The sequence below is a fragment of the Neohortaea acidophila genome (assembly GCF_010093505.1).
Source record: "Neohortaea acidophila strain CBS 113389 unplaced genomic scaffold BDY17scaffold_3, whole genome shotgun sequence".
NCBI lineage: Eukaryota > Fungi > Ascomycota > Dothideomycetes > Mycosphaerellales > Teratosphaeriaceae > Neohortaea > Neohortaea acidophila.
Genome location: NW_022985512.1, coordinates 313,453 through 332,912, shown reverse-complemented (window position 1 = coordinate 332,912; position 19,460 = coordinate 313,453). Strand labels below are relative to the sequence as shown.

The 19,460-nt window shown below is 57.2% G+C and overlaps 9 protein-coding genes across 9 annotated transcripts; 4 read left to right on the top strand and 5 right to left on the bottom strand.

Moving 5' to 3' along the window:
* Positions 1-2,263: 2,263 nt before the first annotated feature.
* Positions 2,264-2,863, bottom strand: BDY17DRAFT_321876 (OsmC/Ohr family; the record flags this gene model as incomplete). The annotated part of the gene is made up of 1 exon (XM_033736710.1): positions 2,264-2,863. The coding sequence occupies one exon, from the start codon at positions 2,861-2,863 to the stop codon at positions 2,264-2,266; it is 600 nt and encodes a 199-aa protein (XP_033591560.1).
* Positions 2,864-4,158: 1,295 nt separating this feature from the next.
* Positions 4,159-5,214, top strand: BDY17DRAFT_321875 (uncharacterized protein; the record flags this gene model as incomplete). The annotated part of the gene is made up of 1 exon (XM_033736709.1): positions 4,159-5,214. One exon carries the CDS (start codon positions 4,159-4,161, stop codon positions 5,212-5,214), a length of 1,056 nt encoding a protein of 351 aa, XP_033591559.1.
* A 239-nt stretch (positions 5,215-5,453) lies between these two features.
* Positions 5,454-6,324, bottom strand: BDY17DRAFT_308458 (uncharacterized protein; the record flags this gene model as incomplete). Its single annotated transcript, XM_033735214.1, has 2 exons — positions 5,454-6,117; positions 6,173-6,324. 2 exons carry the CDS (start codon positions 6,322-6,324, stop codon positions 5,454-5,456), a joined length of 816 nt encoding a protein of 271 aa, XP_033591558.1.
* A 482-nt stretch (positions 6,325-6,806) lies between these two features.
* BDY17DRAFT_292710 (cyclophilin-like domain-containing protein) lies at positions 6,807-8,335 on the top strand. The gene is made up of 3 exons (XM_033732878.1): positions 6,807-7,103; positions 7,166-7,399; positions 7,461-8,335. Exons 1-3 carry the CDS (start codon positions 6,991-6,993, stop codon positions 8,257-8,259), a joined length of 1,146 nt encoding a protein of 381 aa, XP_033591557.1. The 5' UTR covers positions 6,807-6,990; the 3' UTR covers positions 8,260-8,335.
* On the bottom strand, positions 8,336-9,754 carry BDY17DRAFT_292708 (uncharacterized protein). Its single transcript, XM_033732877.1, has one exon. The coding sequence runs from the start codon at positions 9,653-9,655 to the stop codon at positions 8,351-8,353; it is 1,305 nt and encodes a 434-aa protein (XP_033591556.1). The 5' UTR covers positions 9,656-9,754; the 3' UTR covers positions 8,336-8,350.
* Positions 9,755-9,892: 138 nt separating this feature from the next.
* Positions 9,893-11,039, top strand: BDY17DRAFT_292707 (uncharacterized protein). The gene has a single exon (XM_033732876.1). It carries the CDS (start codon positions 9,932-9,934, stop codon positions 10,970-10,972), a length of 1,041 nt encoding a protein of 346 aa, XP_033591555.1. The 5' UTR covers positions 9,893-9,931; the 3' UTR covers positions 10,973-11,039.
* BDY17DRAFT_292706 (YjeF N-terminal domain-containing protein) lies at positions 11,040-11,897 on the bottom strand. The gene has a single exon (XM_033732875.1). It carries the CDS (start codon positions 11,821-11,823, stop codon positions 11,113-11,115), a length of 711 nt encoding a protein of 236 aa, XP_033591554.1. The 5' UTR covers positions 11,824-11,897; the 3' UTR covers positions 11,040-11,112.
* A 138-nt stretch (positions 11,898-12,035) lies between these two features.
* On the top strand, positions 12,036-16,332 carry BDY17DRAFT_292703 (Phosphatidylinositolglycan class N-domain-containing protein). The gene is made up of 5 exons (XM_033732874.1): positions 12,036-12,273; positions 12,340-14,092; positions 14,147-14,291; positions 14,352-14,460; positions 15,407-16,332. The coding sequence occupies exons 1-5, from the start codon at positions 12,105-12,107 to the stop codon at positions 16,249-16,251; spliced, it is 3,021 nt and encodes a 1,006-aa protein (XP_033591553.1). The 5' UTR covers positions 12,036-12,104; the 3' UTR covers positions 16,252-16,332.
* Positions 16,333-19,419, bottom strand: BDY17DRAFT_292702 (coatomer WD associated region-domain-containing protein). Its single transcript, XM_033732873.1, has 3 exons — positions 19,122-19,419; positions 17,490-19,051; positions 16,333-17,427 (listed from the first exon to the last, which is right to left on the bottom strand). The coding sequence occupies exons 1-3, from the start codon at positions 19,137-19,139 to the stop codon at positions 16,374-16,376; spliced, it is 2,634 nt and encodes an 877-aa protein (XP_033591552.1). The 5' UTR covers positions 19,140-19,419; the 3' UTR covers positions 16,333-16,373.
* Between the last annotated feature and the right edge of the window lie 41 nt (positions 19,420-19,460).

Below are 19,460 nucleotides of genomic sequence, written 5' to 3'. Positions count from 1 at the left end.
GTGGGGACGATGAAGTAGCACACTCGAACTGAAGCTTGCCGACCTGAGCGCGCATGGATCCCCAAGGCCGCGGAGGGTCCTGGTATGGGGCAGAGAGTGGATGAAGCAGCAAGTGGCCGAGCCGAATTTGGAGGCGTGCCGGAGCGCTGGAAAATAGCGGGGAAGGAAGCGAGGGAAGAATGGAAGTCGCGGGCGGAGCGATGCGAGGGGAGGTGCTGTAGCTGTGGATGCCGAGGGAGATGGCAATGGCGATGGGTGGGTGATGTGACGCGGTGGGGTTGATGGAGATGGGCGTTGTTGTGATTGTTGTTGTTGTCAGAGGTGGGCAAGCGTGGAGCTTGCAGGAGAAAGTGGAACAGATTAGTGCGCAGCGAAAAAGCTTCGCCGGGGGCAGAAAATTCTGACGCCGAAATTCCGGCGGCGCTGATGACGACGGGCTGGCGGGCGGCGGAAGGAGCGAAGGGCGAGGCCGGCAAGCTGTCCGCTGGCGGCTCTCACGTGCACGGCGGTGCGGCGGGGTGAGGGCGGTGGAGGATGTTGCTGATGAAGGCGTATAGCAGGCGCGGTGTGTATGATCGACGAATTGAAGGAGACCCACTGGGCGGTGGTGGGTGGGCGGGCGCGGGCGTTCCTGCGAGCGAGATCCTCGACTCCACCTGTGAACCGCACCCGGTCTGGCAAATGCGCAACCCCTCGGAGCTTGTCTTGCGCAATACAGTAACGTGAGCCCCACACCTTTATTTCCGGCGATCTGGCGGAGCAGTGGTGCTGCTGGCGGGACGAAGTGGAGTGGCAGCAGGGAGAAAAGCGGAGCGTGAAGGGAGAAGAGCAGGGAAGGGGGGATGGGTAGTAGTGAACTATTGGCGACGGAGGGTGGGAACTGGAAGCTGGCAGGATGGGATTGAGAGAAAAAAATCGTCCGCGACGGACTGCTCTGGGCCAAGCCTTTGCTCCCTCTCATCATCGTCCAGGCCCAGGGCCGGGCACGCTTCTGCTTGCCAAACTCTAATTTTCGTCATGGCCTGTCGCCGCCCGCCTTCACCTGCCCTCCTGGGACGTCCACGCACAGTACCCGAGGAGGCCGCGCTGCCAGGTACTGCAGCAGTCGAGGTACGTATATCCATTCACTCCTGTCCATCCTACAGTATGTGCCTTTGCTGTCTATCATCGATGGGCTGGCTCTCGAAAATTGCTCACGCCCAGCCGCAGGCGATTTGCCGCCCCATTACCCGTGTTGGCTGATGACGAAATGACGAAACCGCACAGCATGGAACGGCGGCGACGTGAACTTAACCCATTGCACCGCAATCATCAGTAATCATCAATCTTCCTCCAAATTTCTCGTCACCTCTCAGTTCCCAGGGGCCAGCAGAGCGATCGCCGTCCTTTACTTGTAGGTAAGGTAATCTCACAATTCCCTCATACGCCTTCCTCACGTGTCCTGAATCTCTCGTTCTGAAACTTAGGTAGGCACGCGTATCATCAATAAGCGAAGACCAGCTAATCCTGCTTTTATCACATTCTGCGTCTGCTCCCCATCATCTCTCTCTGTTCCTTGCCCATCTGTGCAACAGAATATCCAATGCCTTCTCACATCTCACTCTTCCTCCGGCTATCGATCCCGCAGAACCCGAGAAACCCTAAGCCGGATCTGCACTTTCCGACGCTAGCACTCGGCCTCGCGGCCCATTTCGTCCAACTGCCGATTTGGTACGCTGCCGTTACGCTGCCGGCAGCTCGACGCGTCTGTCTGACCAGCCAGCTGAACGTACAGACGCAGGTGCCCAACGGACCCAAACTTTGCAGACGAAGAAGGGGCCGGCAGAAGAACTCGATCTAGATTGCCCCGATTTTGACTCCGTTGAGATGCGCTGCACGTCAGACGTTGCAAGTATACTCCCGCGACTCGGCCTGCATATGTACGGTCGGTGCAGCTGCGTTTGGCGTGTCACGACTAATGCAAATGCAATACCCGTGACTCGTTCTTGACTCGTATGGAACACCGTCTCGCCGTCCTTGAGACAGAGTTTCTACCCGCCCGACTCGGCGGGTCATAAATGAGCCACCAGTCCCTCAACAACGCCGAGACGGGCCCGGCGTGACACGTGCCTTTCACAAATGGCTGATGAAACGACACAAGACTTGTGCAGGTACTGGCTGTCTCATCATACCTGAACAGTGCACGCTCATGGCTGGCAAAGGGACCACGCCTGAATGACTGGCTCATCACTGCTCAAACGGCTTCCGTGCTGCCCACACTCACCTACGCCCGGTGAGACCATTGAAGGTACTCGTCCACGCCTCGCTCCCTCTCCTGCCTGCCCAGCAAATGCACCTTCACCTGCGGCTTCTTCGTAATCGTCTGCAACACCACGCAGTACCGCTCCGTCAGCTTGCCCAGCTTCTCAATCTTCTCCTCCTCCACCTTCTGCCCCTGCTCAAGCTGCAAATCAAACATCAACCGAATCTCCGTAAACCCCACCGGCGCCTCGCGATCAACGCCCATCGTCCCCTTGAAATCCAAATCCCCCTCCGCCGTCACCGTTCCCTTGGCAATAGGAATGTCCAGCGCGGTCGCCACGGCTTTGAGCGTCACGCCGGCGCACGCAACCAGCGCTTCCAGCAGCATGTCGCCGCTGCACAGCTCACCGGAAATCTCGGGATCGTCGCCGCCCGCTTTCTGGTGCAGGCCGGCGACTTTCTGCTTCGCTTCGTTGATCGCTTTGCCCGTCTCGAGCTTGCACGTGATGCTGCTGCTGTCGAGCGTGCCTTTGGAGGAGAGCGTCACGATGGCGCTCGACGGGTCGGACTTGTACTGCTCCTTGATGGGCGCCTGCTTTTCGCGGAGTGCTGCGGACGCCATTGCGATGGAGTCTTGGAGAGCTGTTGGGCGATGTAGGTTGGAGTTTCCTTTACATGGGTCTTTAGCTCTTTGTTCGCTCCGTTTGACTTGCTTTGCCGCTTACCCTGAACGCGACGGAATCAACAAAGGTGAATCAGAAAGCTGGGCAGATGGCGAGGAGACTCAATATATATATCTCGCTTGTGCTGTGGCCCCGTCGTTGTGGTGGTTCATGAATGACCTGGCTGGCGAGGGGCTACCCCAGGCTCTAGAAGGCAATGGAAGTCTCTTTCCCCCACATTTACCCCTCCTCCATGTCCCCGACCGCATGTGGTGGAGGCTCTGTGCTTTGCGGCGTGATCATCAAGTGTCCAGACCTCTGACTAGGGCGTTGCCTCGTGGGAAATGTATCATGGTGTTGGCTATTCGCCAATGCGTTTTAACAAAGCACGCCTCTGTCGCGATCTCGAGTCGTGTGTGCGTATCTCCATGAGCTGTTCAGGTACATGTAGGTACCAGGTATACGGCGAAGGCGCGCCCAGCAGGTGCTATCATTCATCAAAGACACAGACCTCTCGCGCCTGCCGAAAATCGTAGCAGCACTCGTGGACGAGCTCAAAGTGAGTATCCGCCGGGCATGAGCGGCGCTGTTCTGCATTCACCTCACCGCGCTGGCTTCGGCACTCGCTACTCAAAGCAGTCTTACTAAGGCCGTACAAGCCGCGTTGAACGAGGTGTTCAACTATACTTCTGCTCGAATGGGTGATCGCACGCTGATGGATATGCTGATTCCGTTCGTCGAGACGTTGGTGCAGAGCGATGGGGCTACGGAGAAGGCGGTGCTAAAGGCGAAAGAAGGTGTGGAGAATACGAAGACAATGCTGGCGACGCTTGGGAGGAGTTCGCATCTGAGTGATAGTGCGACGCAGCGCGTGCTTGATCCGGGGGCGTACGGCTTTTATATATTGTTGAAGGGCATGTTGGAAGCTTGAGTGTGGATTAGAGGTTGAGGTGAAATGTGCGGGACTTGTAGTGAGGCACCGTTGAGAGTCCTTTCCTGGTATTTAGCGATCTTTCCTGAGCATATCGAATATATCAAGACCATGCACGAGCTTATCAAGTCATCACATCGTGGACTGTCCTCAACCTGAAGCAATCTTCTGTCTACCCTATGCAACGACGGAATGCCTGAGGCACGCGCTTCCCCCAGCGTTTACAAGCACCTTCTCTCATCGCAACTTGCCAGTTTCAACCTTCACCAATATTCTAATGGAATAGAACTCTCGTGTATCTTCAGGAAACCACAACAGCGTCCGATGGCATACGTAGCGCGCTACACCTACGCCGAAAGACTCGCCACCTTCCGAGAATACTGGACCGACAACCAAGCCGCAGCACACCAGTTGGCGGCAATCGGCCACATCTACGACCGCCCGCCGCTAGAAGAATTGGAGCACGGCTCGCGATGCATTTCCTGCAGCGCCTTTGTGAAGAAGGAATCGAGCGTCAAGGCGCTCGAAAGCAGCTGTCGGCATTCCTCCGCGTACGAGAAGGGGTTCGAGAGCTTCAACTTCCACCATCCGTCTTGCATCCGATTGCAGGTGCGCATTCCGCTGGATCCGCAGGCCGTCTTTCCTGGACTTCATGGCGGCCGCTTCAATGAATTACGACGAAGATTCGAAGGCGACAATCGACGCTCTGATGCCGGGGTCACGCGGAGCCAACGAGCGTCTCAAAAGAGCTCCCTATTCACCCTCCCCACCGAACTGCGCCTCGAAATCTACCGCAGCATCTTGCCCACCCTCGACCCCGAGACGGAAATCCTGCAACTGCACCGCGACTCCGCGCGCGTCATCACAAGCGCAGGCTACCACAAAGCCGCCGCGCGCAACACTTCGGCGCTCAACGTCCTGCGCACCTGCCGCGCCGTCAATGACGAAGCGATGGACCTCCTCTACGCCCACACGACATTCACCTTCGCCTCGACAAAAGTGCTGTACCTCTTCCTCCGCAGTATCGGTAAGCCCGGCCGCGACCTCGTCAAAGCTGTCGACGTGCATTGCGGCGGGAGGGAGGACGCGATTGCGTTTGCGCTGCTGGCGTGCTGTGAGAGCTTGCGGTCCATCTGCATTCGGCTTCCGCGGCCGATGTTGTTGTTCTCTCGAGCGCCGATTTGGGTTGTGGATGGGATGTCTTGCTTGCTGGCTTTGAGTGGGATTGAGGACGTGCGGTTTGGCAGTTGTGCTTCTGCGTTGAATGGGATGAGCGATGCGCAGCCTGATGCGGCTGTCATACGGAAGGAACTGACTCGGCTGAAGGGCGTGCCTATGGTGACGCACTACCTTGAGAGATACCTTGACACTGCATCATGACCAAGGAAGGACAATGGCTAGGCTTGTTGGGATGAATTGATACCAGGGTGGACAGGGTTAATTCCAATTTCTTCTTGACTCCAACTGGACCAGACACGTCTGTCTGCAAGTTGACCGTCTTCTATATCGACAGAAGCACCATGCCCCATTATCTGCATATCTTAACACACCAGCAAAGACATTATCGGCAAGATTAGTCGCCACAACTTTTTCTACATGTTCGGAGTATGTGAACGGTTTTAGATCTGACTCATTCGCTGCCGCTTCCTCACCGTTCCAGGGCCTCCAGAAGTACTGGTCTGGCTCCTCCGCTCCTGCGCATCGAGCACCAAGCTCAGCACATCAAATGCAAACTGCGGGAACTCCAGACACATGCGGCGGAACTCCTGCTCGGCCTCGTGGCGCAGCGCATGGCTTCTCGTCGCCCAGAAGGAAGCAACGGGTTTCCGCATTTCGTTGTCGTCGGGACTCGTCTCCTTGTACACGAAGCGCGCATATGCGATCTCGCACTTGGCGGTTGACTGCGTGAGGTGAATCTTCTTGCGGGCCAGCTGGGCCAGTTGTGGGAGGCCGAGGCGCTCTGCGAGGGTGTAGACGCGGGCGTGGCGGAGGAGCGCAATGCCTTCGTTGTCGGGGGAGGGGATGGTGGAATCGTATTCCATTGCGGAATTGGAGGAGAGGGCGGGGAAGTAGTCGTTTCGGTAGAGGTATTCGAGGACGGAAGAGGTGGCCTCGAGGTCATCGTTGGGCAGGTCGATTTGGCGGATGGCCGTCGTCTCGCTGAATTGGTCGCAGGCTGAGGCAAGGTATGGGGATCTGGTGAGCAGTGCCTGATGGGCGTGGAGGGTGGTCGCTTCGGCGCCGCTACCGATTTGCAGGCGGACAATGGGGGAGAGGAGATAGCTGTAGGATGGTCGTCAGTGGTGCGCACAACGACGCTGTTTAATATACCAAGTACTCGAGGAAGGTGGTACGCTCGGGGAGGCCTGGCGCAATCTCCTCGGGGGCATCTTCGGGGTTCGCATCATCGTTGTCTACGATTTCCACCTCGACCATTTCCTCAGCCTCGTCTTGCTCATCTTCCGGGATGACGACCTCGGAATCAGACATGTTGAGTGGCCGCAGGTGACGAATGGTGGAATGCGATGTTGGCGGCCTCTGCGCTGCGACGGTCTATGCGGCGAGAGAGAAAAGGAGCTTGAGACGGAGTAGAATGGAGTCGGAGAGGGTGGAAAGAGAGCTGGTGGCCGGCAGGTGCTCGGACTGTGACGCTATGCCTGTTCCTGCATTAGCGTCTCTGCCACGTCCAGCCTGATCGGGACGGACTTGGACGGAGAGACATGCACCTGAATATATGCATTTTCTGAAGTTCATGGGATGACAGTCATGCATGGTTGAGCGATCAATTAGCTTATCAGCCATGACTGGAGAAGGCCGGAGAGAATGGCGATGGTATCTAGATGATCACGTGCTACTCCCACGACTGCTTCACGCTTTGAGGGGGAACGATTGGACTTGAGCGGCCGCCGTCTTCCAACAATTCTTTGGCCAGGTCATACATCGCAAGATCCATTCGACACGTCTGCGTGCTTCTGATAGTTGTCGCGCATAGCCAGACTGCTCGTTGCGAGTCGAGTCCACGCACGCGATTGTATTGTGTAACGGCCTGGCCTTACCCCACCAACCCAAGAGCCCCACTTGGCCCTCCAACTTTTGGAGGGAGAAACTTCGACGGATCTGCACCGACGCCTTCCCCATCTATTTCCCCTCCACAACATGACTTCCACCCACCGCCCAAGGGTATTCTTGGATGTCAACATCGGCGAACAGCCGGCGGGCAGACTGACCATCGAGCTCTTCACCGACAAGACTCCCCGGACCTGCGAAAAGTACACCCGCCCATCTCCTCCCTTCACTCCCGCAAGGCTCCGATGCTGACTACAACCAACAGCTTCCGTCAAATCTGCACCCGCGAACACGGCACCCTCTCCTACGAGAAATCCTCCTTCCACCGAGTCATCGACGAGTTTATGATCCAAGGCGGCGACATTACAAAGGGAGATGGCACCGGCATCGTCAGCATCTACGGGGAAGAATTTGAAGATGAGAACCTCCACTGGAGAAAGATGGATGCCGAGGGCTTGGTATGTTCGGCGAATAGAGGGAAGGATACAAATGGTAGTCAGTATGGACATCTCGACAACACCCGCCAGAAGAATTCGCGCACGCTAACGCACCTTGCCCAGGTTCTTCATCACTCTTGAACCATGCGAGCACCTGAATGGCAAACACACCATATTCGGACATCTGAAATCCGGCCAGTCCGTTCTGCAGCAAATCGCAAAGGTCGACGTGGACAGTGATGATCGCCCCCTCCAGCCAGTGCTGATTTCGCGCTGCGGCGAGCTGGAGAGGCCCACAAAGAAAGCCGCTCCTGCTCCAGAGAAGCTCCCTCCCGCTGCCAGCAGAGACAGAGGTCGCAGAAGAGGAGACGACGGTTCTGATGTGGAGATGGAGAATAGCCCGGAACCACGCAGGCCAACGAAGCACCATCATCGGCGGCAGAGCGACAACACTGTAGATGAAGGCCTTCGAGGCCGACCGCGGCAACGCTCGGGTGCGCGGTCCACCTCTCGCTCGCGCTCACACGAAAGAAAAGAGAGCGAGAGTAGCGATGTGAGTTCGCCGGCTAAGAAGCACAAGCGGAAGCGCAGCTCGTCTCCGAGTAGGCATAACGACCATCCAAGCCATGAGAGGAGACGACGGAGTTTGCCCAATCAGTACAGTGCGACACGACATGCGAAGGAAGATGGGGATGGCGGAAGGCTAAGGCCAAGTGCTAGACATGATGAGCATCGTGATGGAGGGACGAGACAGGATTACGAGCGTGCCCGAGCCGATGATCGATACCGTCCGTCCAAGGACAGGTATCCACGCGGTGATGACGGCCGGCTGGGAGGTGGTGGACACGACGAACATGAGCCGCCCGTCAAGTTCAAAGGCAGGGGCGTGATGAAGTATCGTGAGCCTGACAGACAGTGGTGATGGAAAGGGTAGCGTTGATTTGCGCGCCATAACACAGATAACACAAGCGATTGAGCGAACATCATGTCTCAACAGAGACCACCGCCAGACATCATCCCGAAGCCCTAATCACAGGATACTTATCCATCGCCTCGTACCATAACAACAGACTGCCCATCAAAAACGCCAAACTCGCCCAAAGCAACGACAAATCACTCTGATACTCGCACCAGCTTGCAGTGCAATACCCAAACGCCGCACTAAGCGTCCATCCGACACTGCCAATCATATTGAACGTGCCGATCCACCAGCCTAGCACACGTGGAGCAGGCAGATACCACTTCGGCTGCGTCTCAAGCATGTACAGCGCCGAGCTGACGACGAACAGAATGCCACCGCCGAGGTACGCAAGCCAGTACGTGCCGTACAGCACAGGTTGCGAAATCTTGTCGTAAATCCACGGCAGAGCCATGATGCCCGAGACGTAGAAGATGACGGCGCCGATGGCGAGCACGAAGGAGGCCATGAACCCGATTTCGAAAATGTAGTGCCGCCGGAACTCCTGCCACGTCGGACACCATTCCCACCTGCGCCCTGCTTCTGGGTGCTGGAGGTGCAGGGCTGCGCTCGAGTGGGCGCCGGTCGCGTGGTGGTGGGTGCAGGCTTCTTGGCGGATTGTGAATTTGCCGTCTGGTGGTGGTCGGGAGCCGGGTTCCGTGTCGGAGTCGGAGTGCGTGAAGAGGTTCTCTACCGCCCAGCCGAAGCAGCCTGTTTGGTGCTCGTTGCTTGCTTCTACGACGAGCAGCACGCCGCCCACGGTGAACATCGTCGCGCCGATGAATGCGGTCAAGCCGCCTCCGATGCTGGATTCATTTGGGAACTCCGTGCTCGGGGCCGCGAGGGGAAGCCAGTAGAAGAAACCGCAGATCAGGAAGAGTGCGCTGCCCCAGCTGAAGAGCACGGCGATCCACCAGCTCACGTCCCACCATGCGTACACGGTGCACATGCGCCACAGGATGCGCCGGATGTGCGACCAGGAGGTGGAGAAGGCCGGGGCATCAGTGGCGCCGTCGTTCGAAGGAATCACAAGCACATGGCGCCCTTTACGGTTGTCTCGTGCGCGCCATGCGAGTCGGGCGCCGGTGGGGAGTGGGCCTTGCGGTGCAATGCCGCTTGCGGGGCCAGTAGATAGTTTGGACGCCGGGACGAGGTCAAAGGTCGCGGCCGTGGGGTTGAAGAAGGACAGCGGGCCTTTCACTTCGTCTGCGCGGAGGTGCGCATGTGGATGCTCGCGACCCAGCTGCTTGCGGACGATGTTGGAGAAGGTGTCGCTGCGTTGGCGCATGACTGCTAGTAATGCTGGATCCTCCTCCAGACGAGGGAGTAGTGGAGTTGTTGATGTTGCGCTGGATGCCATCGGGAAGGCGGCGCCCGCAATGGCGGCGCTGTTTATCACTCGGCCGATGTCTGCCAAGGTCCAACCAAACCTGGTTTCACGGCACCCGCGCAACCCGTCGCGCTTTGCAGGGCAGGGCAGGCAGCCAAAGGTCGGCGCAAATTGCTTGAAGTCGTTTAAGCTTTCCCACTAAACCCGTCGCAGGTCGCTAATTTTAAGCTTATCCGGCTTCAAATTTTTGACATTTCGCTTTCAAGAGGAAGAATCACGCCCCGCTCGACACCGCGCATCGCAACCATGCCGTCCACGTACAATGTGGACAAGCCGTGGGACACGGACGACATCGACAAATGGAAAGAAGACGCCTTCACCCCCGACCAGAACGTCGGCGGCACCTTCAGCGAGGAGTCGAGCTTTGCGACCCTCTTCCCCAAGTACCGCGAGACCTACCTCAAAGCCTCCTGGCCCATGATCACCCGAGCGCTGGAGAAGCGCGGCATCGCGTGCCAGCTGGATCTCGTCGAGGGCAGCATGACGGTCAAGACGACGCGCAAGACGTTTGACCCCGCGAGTATCCTCAACGCGCGCGACTTGATCAAGCTGCTTGCGAGGAGCGTGCCGGCGCCACAGGCGATCAAGATTTTGGACGACGGGGTGGCGTGCGATGTCATCAAGATTCGCGGGCTGGTCAGGAACAAGGACCGCTTCGTCAAGCGGCGGCAGCGCATTCTCGGCCCCAATGGCAGCACGCTCAAGGCCCTCGAACTCCTCACGCAAACCTACATCCTCGTGCAGGGCAACACCGTCTCCGTCATGGGCGGGTTCAAACCGCTGAAAGAGGTGCGGCGGGTGGTGGAGGACTGCATGGCGAATATTCACCCCATCTACCACATCAAAGAGCTCATGATCAAGCGCGAGCTGGCCAAGGACCCGGAGTTGGCAAATGAGAACTGGGACCGCTTCTTGCCGCATTTCAAGAAGAGGAATCTGACCAAGAGGAGGAAGCCGTTCAAGGTGACGGACAAGGCGAAGAAGGTGTACACGCCATTCCCGCCGGCGCAGGAGAAGAGCAAGGTTGATATGCAGATGGAGAGTGGGGAGTACTTTTTGACGCAGATGGCGAAGGAGAGGGCGAGTAAGGAGAAGAAGGAGGAGGCTGTTCGGGGAAAGATTGAAGAGAAGAAGAGGAAGAGGGAGGAGGCTTTCCAGGCGCCGAGGGAGGATGGGGAGGCGAAGAAGAAGAAAAAGAAGAAGAAGTCGAACAGTGACGGCAGTGAAGGAGGCGAGAAGAAGAAGAGGAAGAAAGAGAAGGCTACTGCAGACGCGATGGAAGAATGATGGCTTCGAATTCGAATTTAGCATGGTGTTTGGAGTACATCGATACCAACGTTGTACAAATCGCAAGCTTTGCATTTCATCAATCGTTATAAGTGGGCTACCATATTGCTCAACCCACTCTGTCCAGCTCAAGCAGGTCCTCAAAGCTTCACAGAGGAGACCGGTACCTCAACAACCTGATCGCTGCCCTTGTACTGCGGAACGTCGATATCGTATTTGTCCGCGATTTCCTGGCCGAGGAACCTCGCACCCACAAAATGCCTGCCCTTGAACCACTTGACCAGCGGCTTGGGCGCCGTCAATGAAATTAGTGCGTCAGGATTGTAGTCCTTACCCGGCCCATCGCTCGGCGGCCCCCCCTCAATATTCCAGCTCGACGGCGCATCTACCGCGAAAACGGGGATCTTGCTCTCCGCGAGCGCCTTGATGACTGCAGGGAATGGCTCTCTAACTTCGCCCGAGAAAGAGAATCCGAAAATGGCATCAATAACCCAGTCGCTCTTCGCGATCGCCGCTTTGAAGTCGTCTGTAAATGGTACGCGCAGCTGCTCGAGCTGCGTGCGCAAGCGGCCGTAGATTTCATTCTTGCCTTGCTTGGGGAAGTACATGATGGGTTTGTAGCCGAAGTAGTGCAGGTGTCGAGCCGCGACGAGGCCGTCTCCGCCATTGTTCCCTGGACCGCAGGCGACGAGGACGTTGGGAGATTGTGTTGGAGGCGAGAGGCGATACATGGCTTGCGAGACGGAAAGGCCGGCGAGTTCCATGAGTTGGTCGATTGAAAAGGCGCCGGCGGACATTAATTCTTCGTCCAGTGCCGCGGCCGCTTTGGGCCCGATTGTTCGGAGTGCCATTGTTGTCGTGTTGCTCACAGTTGATGTCGCGAAGGGTGAAGTCGAGGTTGATGTCGTCCAAGGCTATTGACGCCATCGCCCGTCAAAGTCCCGAGCGCGGAAAACCTCCATCGGGTTAGGCCAGGCGTAACCCTGATGGAATCTAGGCCGAACTCTAAATTTTTGGGCCGCAGGCAAGTCGGCCGCGACACGTTCACCCTGACACGCCTTGCAATCCATCTTCCCTCCCGACCTCCTGTCGCTCAAAGGCAGCCAATTCCTCTCACTTTCTCTTCTTCGCCATGGCGCGGATCGGGCGCCTGGCCTTCCTGGCCATCGCCGTTTTGTTTCACGTGGTTTATATTTATTCCATCTTTGATGTCTACTTCGTCAGCCCGATCGTGAGTGGGATGAAGGCGTTCAAGGTGGATGCTGTCAAGGCACCTGCGAAACGTTTGGTGCTATATGTTGGTGAGCTGTCCTTGACAAGCTATGCATATCCCATCGAACAACACAATTGACCGTCCATTCGTCCAGGCGACGGACTGCGAGCGGACAAAGCCTTCCAATTCTTCCCCGATCCCTCTCCCTCCGCTCCAATCGATGATCCGGCGGCGCAAGTTCCACGCCCACTGGCCCCGTTCCTGCGATCGCGAGTTCTCGAGCACGGCACATTCGGAGTCTCCCACACCAGAGTCCCTACCGAATCCCGACCGGGACATGTTGCGCTGATCGCGGGATTGTACGAGGATGTATCTGCTGTTACAACAGGTTGGAAGTTGAACCCCGTCAACTTCGACAGTGTTTTCAACAGGAGCAGTCACACTTGGTGCTGGGGCAGTTACGACATTCTGCCCATGTTCGCTGAAGGTGCTGTCCCTGGAAGAGTCGAGGATTACACCTACCCACCTGATATGGAGGACTTCAGTATGGACGCTACATTGCTGGACATCTGGGTGTTTGATCGGGTAAAGCAGATGTTCAAAGATGCGGAGACAGACCCGGTGCTCAATGCGAGATTACGAGAAGAGAAGATTGTCTTCTTCCTTCACCTGCTAGGGCTGGACACCACTGGCCACGGCAAGCGGCCGTACTCGCGAGAGTATCTGCATAACATCCAAGTCGTCGATCAGGGGGTCCAGGAGATCACCGAAATCATGGACAGATTCTACGGCGATGACGAAACTGCGTATGTCTTCACTGCAGACCACGGGATGAGCGATTGGGGCAGCCACGGAGACGGCCACCCGAACAATACACGCACGCCGTTGATTACCTGGGGTGCGGGAGTCGCCAAACCAGTGACTTTTCAAGGTGCCACGGCGCCCGGACATGACGAGCTGTCGAGCGACTGGCATTTGGACCATGTGCAGCGCCATGATGTCGGACAGGCCGATGTGGCGACGCTCATGGCGTACCTGGCTGGACTGGAATTTCCCGTCAACTCCGTCGGCAAGCTTCCTCTGACATATCTTGCTAGTGACGACCAGGAAAAAGCCAAGGCAATGTACGTCAACGCACAACAAATCCTGGAGATGTACCATGTGAAAGAAGAGCAGAAGAGCGCGACAGTCCTTCAATACCGACCATATCCGGGCTTCGCCGATGCCGAGCACTCTGTCGAACATCGTTTGGAGACTATTGAGAAGGCGCTTCAAGCTGGCCAGTATGCCCGTAGCATCCAGCTATCCAACGAGTTGATCGACGTCGGACTCGAGGGCTTGCGCTATCTGCAAACATACGACTGGTTGTTCTTGCGGGCGCTGGTGACGCTGGGCTACATTGGCTGGGTGGCGTTCGCCTTCACAACCGCAATCGACATGCACGTCCTCGACGGCAAAGTTGAAGCCTCGCGATCGACCGCGTCAATGTCCGTCTTCGGAGCGATTCTCGTCGGTCTCTTCAGCTTCCTTTTCATTCAGTCTTCGCCCATCACATACTACGCCTACGCCATCTTCCCCGTCATGTTCTGGGAAGAAGTCTTTGTCAGACGACAGGCGCTGGTGCAAGCTACGAACAAACTCATGTCGCACTCTTCCAACTCCGACGCCGCGAAGCTGGCGCTCAAGGTGGTCGCATACATTGCTCTGCTCGAAGTCATGGTGCAGAGCTACTACCATCGCGAAGTCTACACGTACTGCTACTTGGGGCTGAGCGTGTGGCCTGCACTGTATGGATGGCGATTCTGGCAGGATAACTGGACGCTTTGTCTTACATGGACACTGGGATGTCTAGCCATGAGCGTTTTCACTGTCATTCCGGCGCTGAAGACTGAGGATGCTAGCTTGATGTGAGTTCAACATACGGGAAGGAAACTTGATTGTCGCTGACTTTTGTATCACAGCATGCTCGGTGGCTTCCTGATCCTCATCATTGGAGCGCTGTACATTGCTTTTGAGAAAAGCTTGCTTGTGCCAGCTGCACAGGCGAAGGAAGGGTTGGGCTCTGCGAAAGCGGATACTCTTTCGCGGTCCATCCTGGGGGTTCAAGTGAGTACATGTAGTGGTGTTGTTGCTTCCGAAACGTTGCTGACGACCGGACTTCAACAGGTTGGACTCATCGCGCTTGCCATGCTGGTGACTCGGTCGAGCGTTGCTTCTCTACAAACAAAGCAGGGCCTGCCGTTGGGCACCCAAGCTGTCGGCTGGATCACACTTGGTAAGTCGACTTTCTGATGTTTCCCCTCGTGTTCTTCCAATCTTTATCATTGCTATCCCACGCTCGTTGGCCGTACGCATTCAAACTATCCTCTATCGACTGCTCCTGGGCAGGCTGCCAGGCCCGTCTGGCTTCAGGCGGTGACTTGTGCCACCTCTTCACCCGCTGCCACCGACATGGTCATCCACTTCGATCTCAGCAATGCCTTTAAAGGAAAGACGGATTGGAAGAACTTCAGGTCGCAATGGCGACAACTGCCGCTCTTTCCAAAGATCATGGCGGTCCTGCTCATGATCGTCTGTCTGCTGCCGATACTCATCATCTACCTCTTCTGGTTGCTCTTCTGGGAACTTCCGATGAGAGCGTGTCGTCGAAGGTCGGCAATGGATCGAGGCTTACACTCTCCAACATACCCGCCTCGGTCAGCGAGCAACACGTCGGTGGTCCCTCAAGGAGAACGCCCATATACGCTAGTCATCACCGGCACCAACGTGCATGGCATGCCGCAAGTGGAGCGCAGACCCGGCAGCAGTCGTACACCATCCCTTGCCTCGAGCTTCGACATCGGCTATCGAGAGTATGCAAACAGTCTCTCTAGGGCGTCGCTGCTCAGTCGGGATTCCGGACCGAAGGCGGGCGATCTAGAAGCCGCCCGCAAACACAAGCACAAGCGGGAGGCGGAAATGGAACGCGCATCGCACCGTCCGTCGACCGTGGTCGAGTCCGAGGAGCAGGATGTCTCGCCAGGAACTTCACTGGGGCCTGCTTCGCCGCGTGCCCACCATTCAACACTCTCGCCGCATCTCGATGGCGAGCCTATTCAGCATCTCATCTGATCTCTGGTCTGGCTGGCCCTCACTTGCAATGTGCTTAGCTCTACTTTTCCTGCTTTTCCTTACCTTGACATTCACACCAGAAGCGCAGGATGAAAGCTGACAAGAACCAGTCGCCTCCCTAGTCGTCCCCTTCCTCCACGCCCTCAGCCCTCGAGATCACTACCTCCACCGCCTCGTCATCATCTTCCTGGCCTTCGGCCCGCTCTTCATCATCCTCACCATCTCATACGAAGGCCTCTTCTACTTCGCCATAGCCGTCACCCTAGTCTCCTGGGTCCGATTGGAGCACCGCATCCACCAAGCCTTCTCCCCACGATCATCCTCATCAACACCACCCTCCGACCTCACCACCCCACTCGCCCCGGCCGCAAACGCAGCCGCACAACGCGACTCCGCCCTCGCGACCCCCACCACCGCCTACCGCACCCTCACCCTCTCCGACGCCCGCATCTCCCTCTTCTTCCTCTACCTCCTGCAATCCGCCTTCTTCAGCACAGGCAACATCGCCTCCGTCTCCTCCTTCTCCCTCGACGCCGTGAACCGCCTCCTCCCCGTCTTCGACCCCTTCAGCCAAGGCTCCCTCCTGCTGCTCAAAATCCTCGCTCCTTTCGCCCTCGTCTCCGCCAATTTGGGTATTCTCACTCGCCGCTTGAAACTCCGAGGCGGATCGCTGTTTGCTGTCGTCATGGGGATTGGGGATTACTTGACGCTGAGGTTCTTCTGGGAGGTGAGGGATTATGGCTCTTGGCTGGATATTGGCGAGAGCATTAGTATGTTTGTCATTGCGAGTGCGCTTTGCATTTTTGTTGCTGCGCTCGAGGCGCTGAGTGAGGTGTTGATTCGTGGGGTTGCGTTTGAGGATGTGCCTGTTGCTATGTCTGGGAGGAAGGGGAAGGGGAGGGAGGTCAATGGCGGTTTGAATGGGCATGCGAAGAGCGGGAAGAAGGCTGTCTGATAGTCTCTTTCAGCGGGCTGCTGTATAAATAGAGGGTTGAATACCCTAGCCTGTCACAAGAGGAAGCGTCGTTCGAACAATCGTTTCGTTCTACAGCATGCATTCATCCTAAATACCCCTTTTTACACCTCCGTTTCCGTCTGCTCACTAGCCTCCCCATCCTCTTCCTCCGCCTCCTCGACCGGAACAGGATTCGCCTTGGCCTTAGCAGCATCCACATCGTCGCTCTCGTTTGCGCCATTGACATCAATCAGCAACCCCTCCTTCCCGCCGCCTTCCTTCTCCAATCGCAAATATTCATCCCACTCGGGGAACATATCGTCGTCGCCCTCAACCGTGCCATCAACGGCAGAAACACCAGGCGGCACGCCCAGCGCGCGACTCACCTTCGTCTTGCCCGCTTTCTCCAAGCCCGCCTTCCACGCTTCAACAATCGCTTTGCAGCGAGAGGGGCGATAAGTCTGCGCGAACAGCACCGCCTCCGCCGTGCGGTTCGTCGCGACAAGGAGGTCCAGACATGCGTCCGGGTCACCCGTTTGCCACAAGCAGGAGAAGGCGACGTTCATCTGCCCCGCTTCTTGCGCTTTGCCCGCGAGGCTGCGCAGGCCGGCCGAGTCGGCGGAGCTGGAGTACAGCAGCATCAGACTGCCCCAGTCGCGCGCGCGGTCGAAGCACTCCTCTGCTAGCTTCATGTTCCACGCGGTGAGCGCGGCGTCGCCGACCGTCTTCCACTTGTGCTCCACGTCCGCTTCGCGCGCGAGCTCGAGGCAGATGTCGAGGTTGCCGAGGGCGAGGGCGAGCTCGAAGCGGTGCTCTTTGTCGGTCGCCACTTGGAGTGCTTCTTCCTTGTAGCCTTGGCCTTCGAGGAAGCGCGCGATTTTGCTCATTTCGGCGTCGGGAATGTCGCCCGAGTCGAGCATGGACTGCGCGGCTTCCATGTCGCCTCGCAGGACGAGAGTTTGGTATTCGATGACGGAGACGGAGAGGGCGAAGGAGGTGAGTTGGACGTCGCGGTCGCAGATGTAGACTCGCGCGTCGCGCGCCAGGTAGCCGAGGACGTAGTGGGGAGAGTCGAAGTGCGAGATGGTGTATGTCTGGTCACCGACCAGGTAGTTGAGGCGGTTTGTGGAGGTGGTGTAGACGAGACAGTCGCCCACCCATTGTGCAGTCCGAATGCTGTGGGGATGAGAGTCAGTATACTTTTACAGCATCTTCACGAGTGCAGTAACGCAACATACCTTTCGTTGATATCGCAAACCACCTCAAAAGCACTCTCCACACCGTCCTCGTCCACGTCGCCGCTCTGCAAGGCAGCAACGTATTGCTCTCGCGAGAACCGCAAAACGTAAAACGTGTCCTCACATCCAAGACACACCAGCTCTCCGCTCTCCGACCAAAAGACATTCTTCGGCTCGACTTCAATTCTCCGGACGAGTTTGCCGGAATCCCAGTCGAAGAATCCAATGCCTCCTTGTCCCTTGACTCCAAGCAAGACACCTCCGCTCAAGCCCTCCGCGGTGAATCCGACATTGACCGTGCCATCACCACCCTTTGGTTTGAAATTCCGGTACACCTTGACCGAGTATGCCGATTCACGAATAGCATAGTCCTTATCGTTCTCCTTGCTTGCCCACGCAAAGTCCAACGCAGACCCAAACGCTTGATTCCGCAGCGCGAGTGCAGTGTAGATGATGTACTCGCCATCGCCACACACGGCCACGAATCTGCCATTGGGACTGTGCAGCAAGGTCTGCGGGTAGATTTCCGTGCTGCCGAGGTCTTTCGATGGAACTGAGATAGGCTGACCGTCTTGCAGCGACTTGTCGCCGGGTTTGATGACGGAGGTGAGGATGTCGGTATGCCGAGCCCAAATGATCTTGCCGGAGCCGTCCATGGATACGGCGGGCTCTTCGCGGCCCATTTTGACCACGACAGCGCCATCATCGAAGCCCATGGCGATACCTTGTTTCCCGCGCTGGTACGACACACACCATACCCGCTCGAGGCCGTAAGAAAGGGATTGCTCGAGACGATAGGTGTTGGCGTGCCAGATCTTGACGGTGCCATCTTCACTGCCGGAGATGATGACGGGCAGTTCGGGGTGGTAGCAGGCGAAGGAGACATTGCTAGTGTGGCCTTCGAGCGTGGTGATGAGAGCTCGGGTGGTGTAGTCCCAGATCTTGACGGTGCGGTCGTCAGAGGTTGTGAGGAGGTAGGGCTTGTCGGCATGGGGGTAGTAGTCGACGTGGTTCACGCCTTTCGTCTCGTGGGCTTCGAGGGTGTAGTTTGGGGTGGAGGAATGGGAGCCGATGGACCATATCTTGACGGTGCGATCGAGACACGCGGAAGCAAAGGTGTTTGTGTCTTTCGGGTTGATGGCCAGCCCCATCACATAGTGGCTGTGCCCTTCGAAGACCTGCACGCATTTCCATCCCTTTTCCCAATCCCAAAGCTTGATGGTCATGTCATCGCTGGCGGTGAGGACGAACGGCTGGACAGGGTGGACGGCAATGGCTCGGATGTAGTCAGGGTGCGCTTCGAAGGATGTGATCTTCTCGGAGGTATTGTAGTTGTACACTCGCAGTTGGAAGTCATCGCTGCCGCAGACGATCCAGTTCTTGCGGGCGACGAAGCGGCCGGCGCGCACGGGGACATCGGTGAGCTCAAAGGTCTTGATGACGGACTGCGTTTCGTAGGACCAGATGTATACGTGGCCGCTGTAGAGAGTGGTGAGGATCCATGGCTCAGTGGGATGAAAGTCAATGCCTTTGACTCGTTCGCTGCGCGCGAAGAGTTGTCTCTGCAGGTCGAGAGTCACTTTAGCACCCATCCTGTTTCTTGCACAGGTTGGAGGGAGAGAGGAGGCGCACCTTGACGTCCAACTTCATCTTGCCCGCCGAGCCTGTTGTGTTCCCACGCCAGGGAGGCGCACTGATCTCGCCCGCTGCGCAGGGATGGGAATTCCAGAGATTCGGGAGGGACTGTCTTCACGCACGGGGGGAGATTGTTTGTGGCCAGGCTGGGTTCGAGAGCATCGACCCAGGGAGAATGAGAAGGGATGGATGAATGAGCGAAGGCAAGCACAATAGAGAGAGCGTAGTCGTGCTCACTCGCTTCAATGCACACGTTGTCGTTCGAAAATGGTCGGGTCCTTCTTTGATGCCTGAGGCACGCCAGCCACACTAGCGCCTCACGTGGCGCCGGCTTGG

What these genes read in the sequence shown, in the direction of transcription:
- BDY17DRAFT_292702 (XM_033732873.1), bottom strand. An exon ending in GTTTGCGATATCAACGAAAG is followed by an intron (nt 17,428 to 17,489) that starts GTATGTTGCGTT and finishes TCATCCCCACAG; the next exon opens with CATTCGGACTGCACAATGGG.
- BDY17DRAFT_292708 (XM_033732877.1), bottom strand. Translation starts at nt 9,655, where the DNA reads ATGGCATCCAGCGCAACATCAACAACTCCACTACTCCCTCGTCTGGAG.
- BDY17DRAFT_292703 (XM_033732874.1), top strand. Translation starts at nt 12,105, where the DNA reads ATGGCGCGGATCGGGCGCCTGGCCTTCCTGGCCATCGCCGTTTTGTTT. An exon ending in ACGTTTGGTGCTATATGTTG is followed by an intron (nt 12,274 to 12,339) that starts GTGAGCTGTCCT and finishes CCATTCGTCCAG; the next exon opens with GCGACGGACTGCGAGCGGAC. An exon ending in GGTCCATCCTGGGGGTTCAA is followed by an intron (nt 14,292 to 14,351) that starts GTGAGTACATGT and finishes GGACTTCAACAG; the next exon opens with GTTGGACTCATCGCGCTTGC.
- BDY17DRAFT_292710 (XM_033732878.1), top strand. Translation starts at nt 6,991, where the DNA reads ATGACTTCCACCCACCGCCCAAGGGTATTCTTGGATGTCAACATCGGC. An exon ending in ACTCCCCGGACCTGCGAAAA is followed by an intron (nt 7,104 to 7,165) that starts GTACACCCGCCC and finishes TACAACCAACAG; the next exon opens with CTTCCGTCAAATCTGCACCC. An exon ending in AAGGATACAAATGGTAGTCA is followed by an intron (nt 7,400 to 7,460) that starts GTATGGACATCT and finishes CACCTTGCCCAG; the next exon opens with GTTCTTCATCACTCTTGAAC.
- BDY17DRAFT_292707 (XM_033732876.1), top strand. Translation starts at nt 9,932, where the DNA reads ATGCCGTCCACGTACAATGTGGACAAGCCGTGGGACACGGACGACATC.
- BDY17DRAFT_292706 (XM_033732875.1), bottom strand. Translation starts at nt 11,823, where the DNA reads ATGGCACTCCGAACAATCGGGCCCAAAGCGGCCGCGGCACTGGACGAA.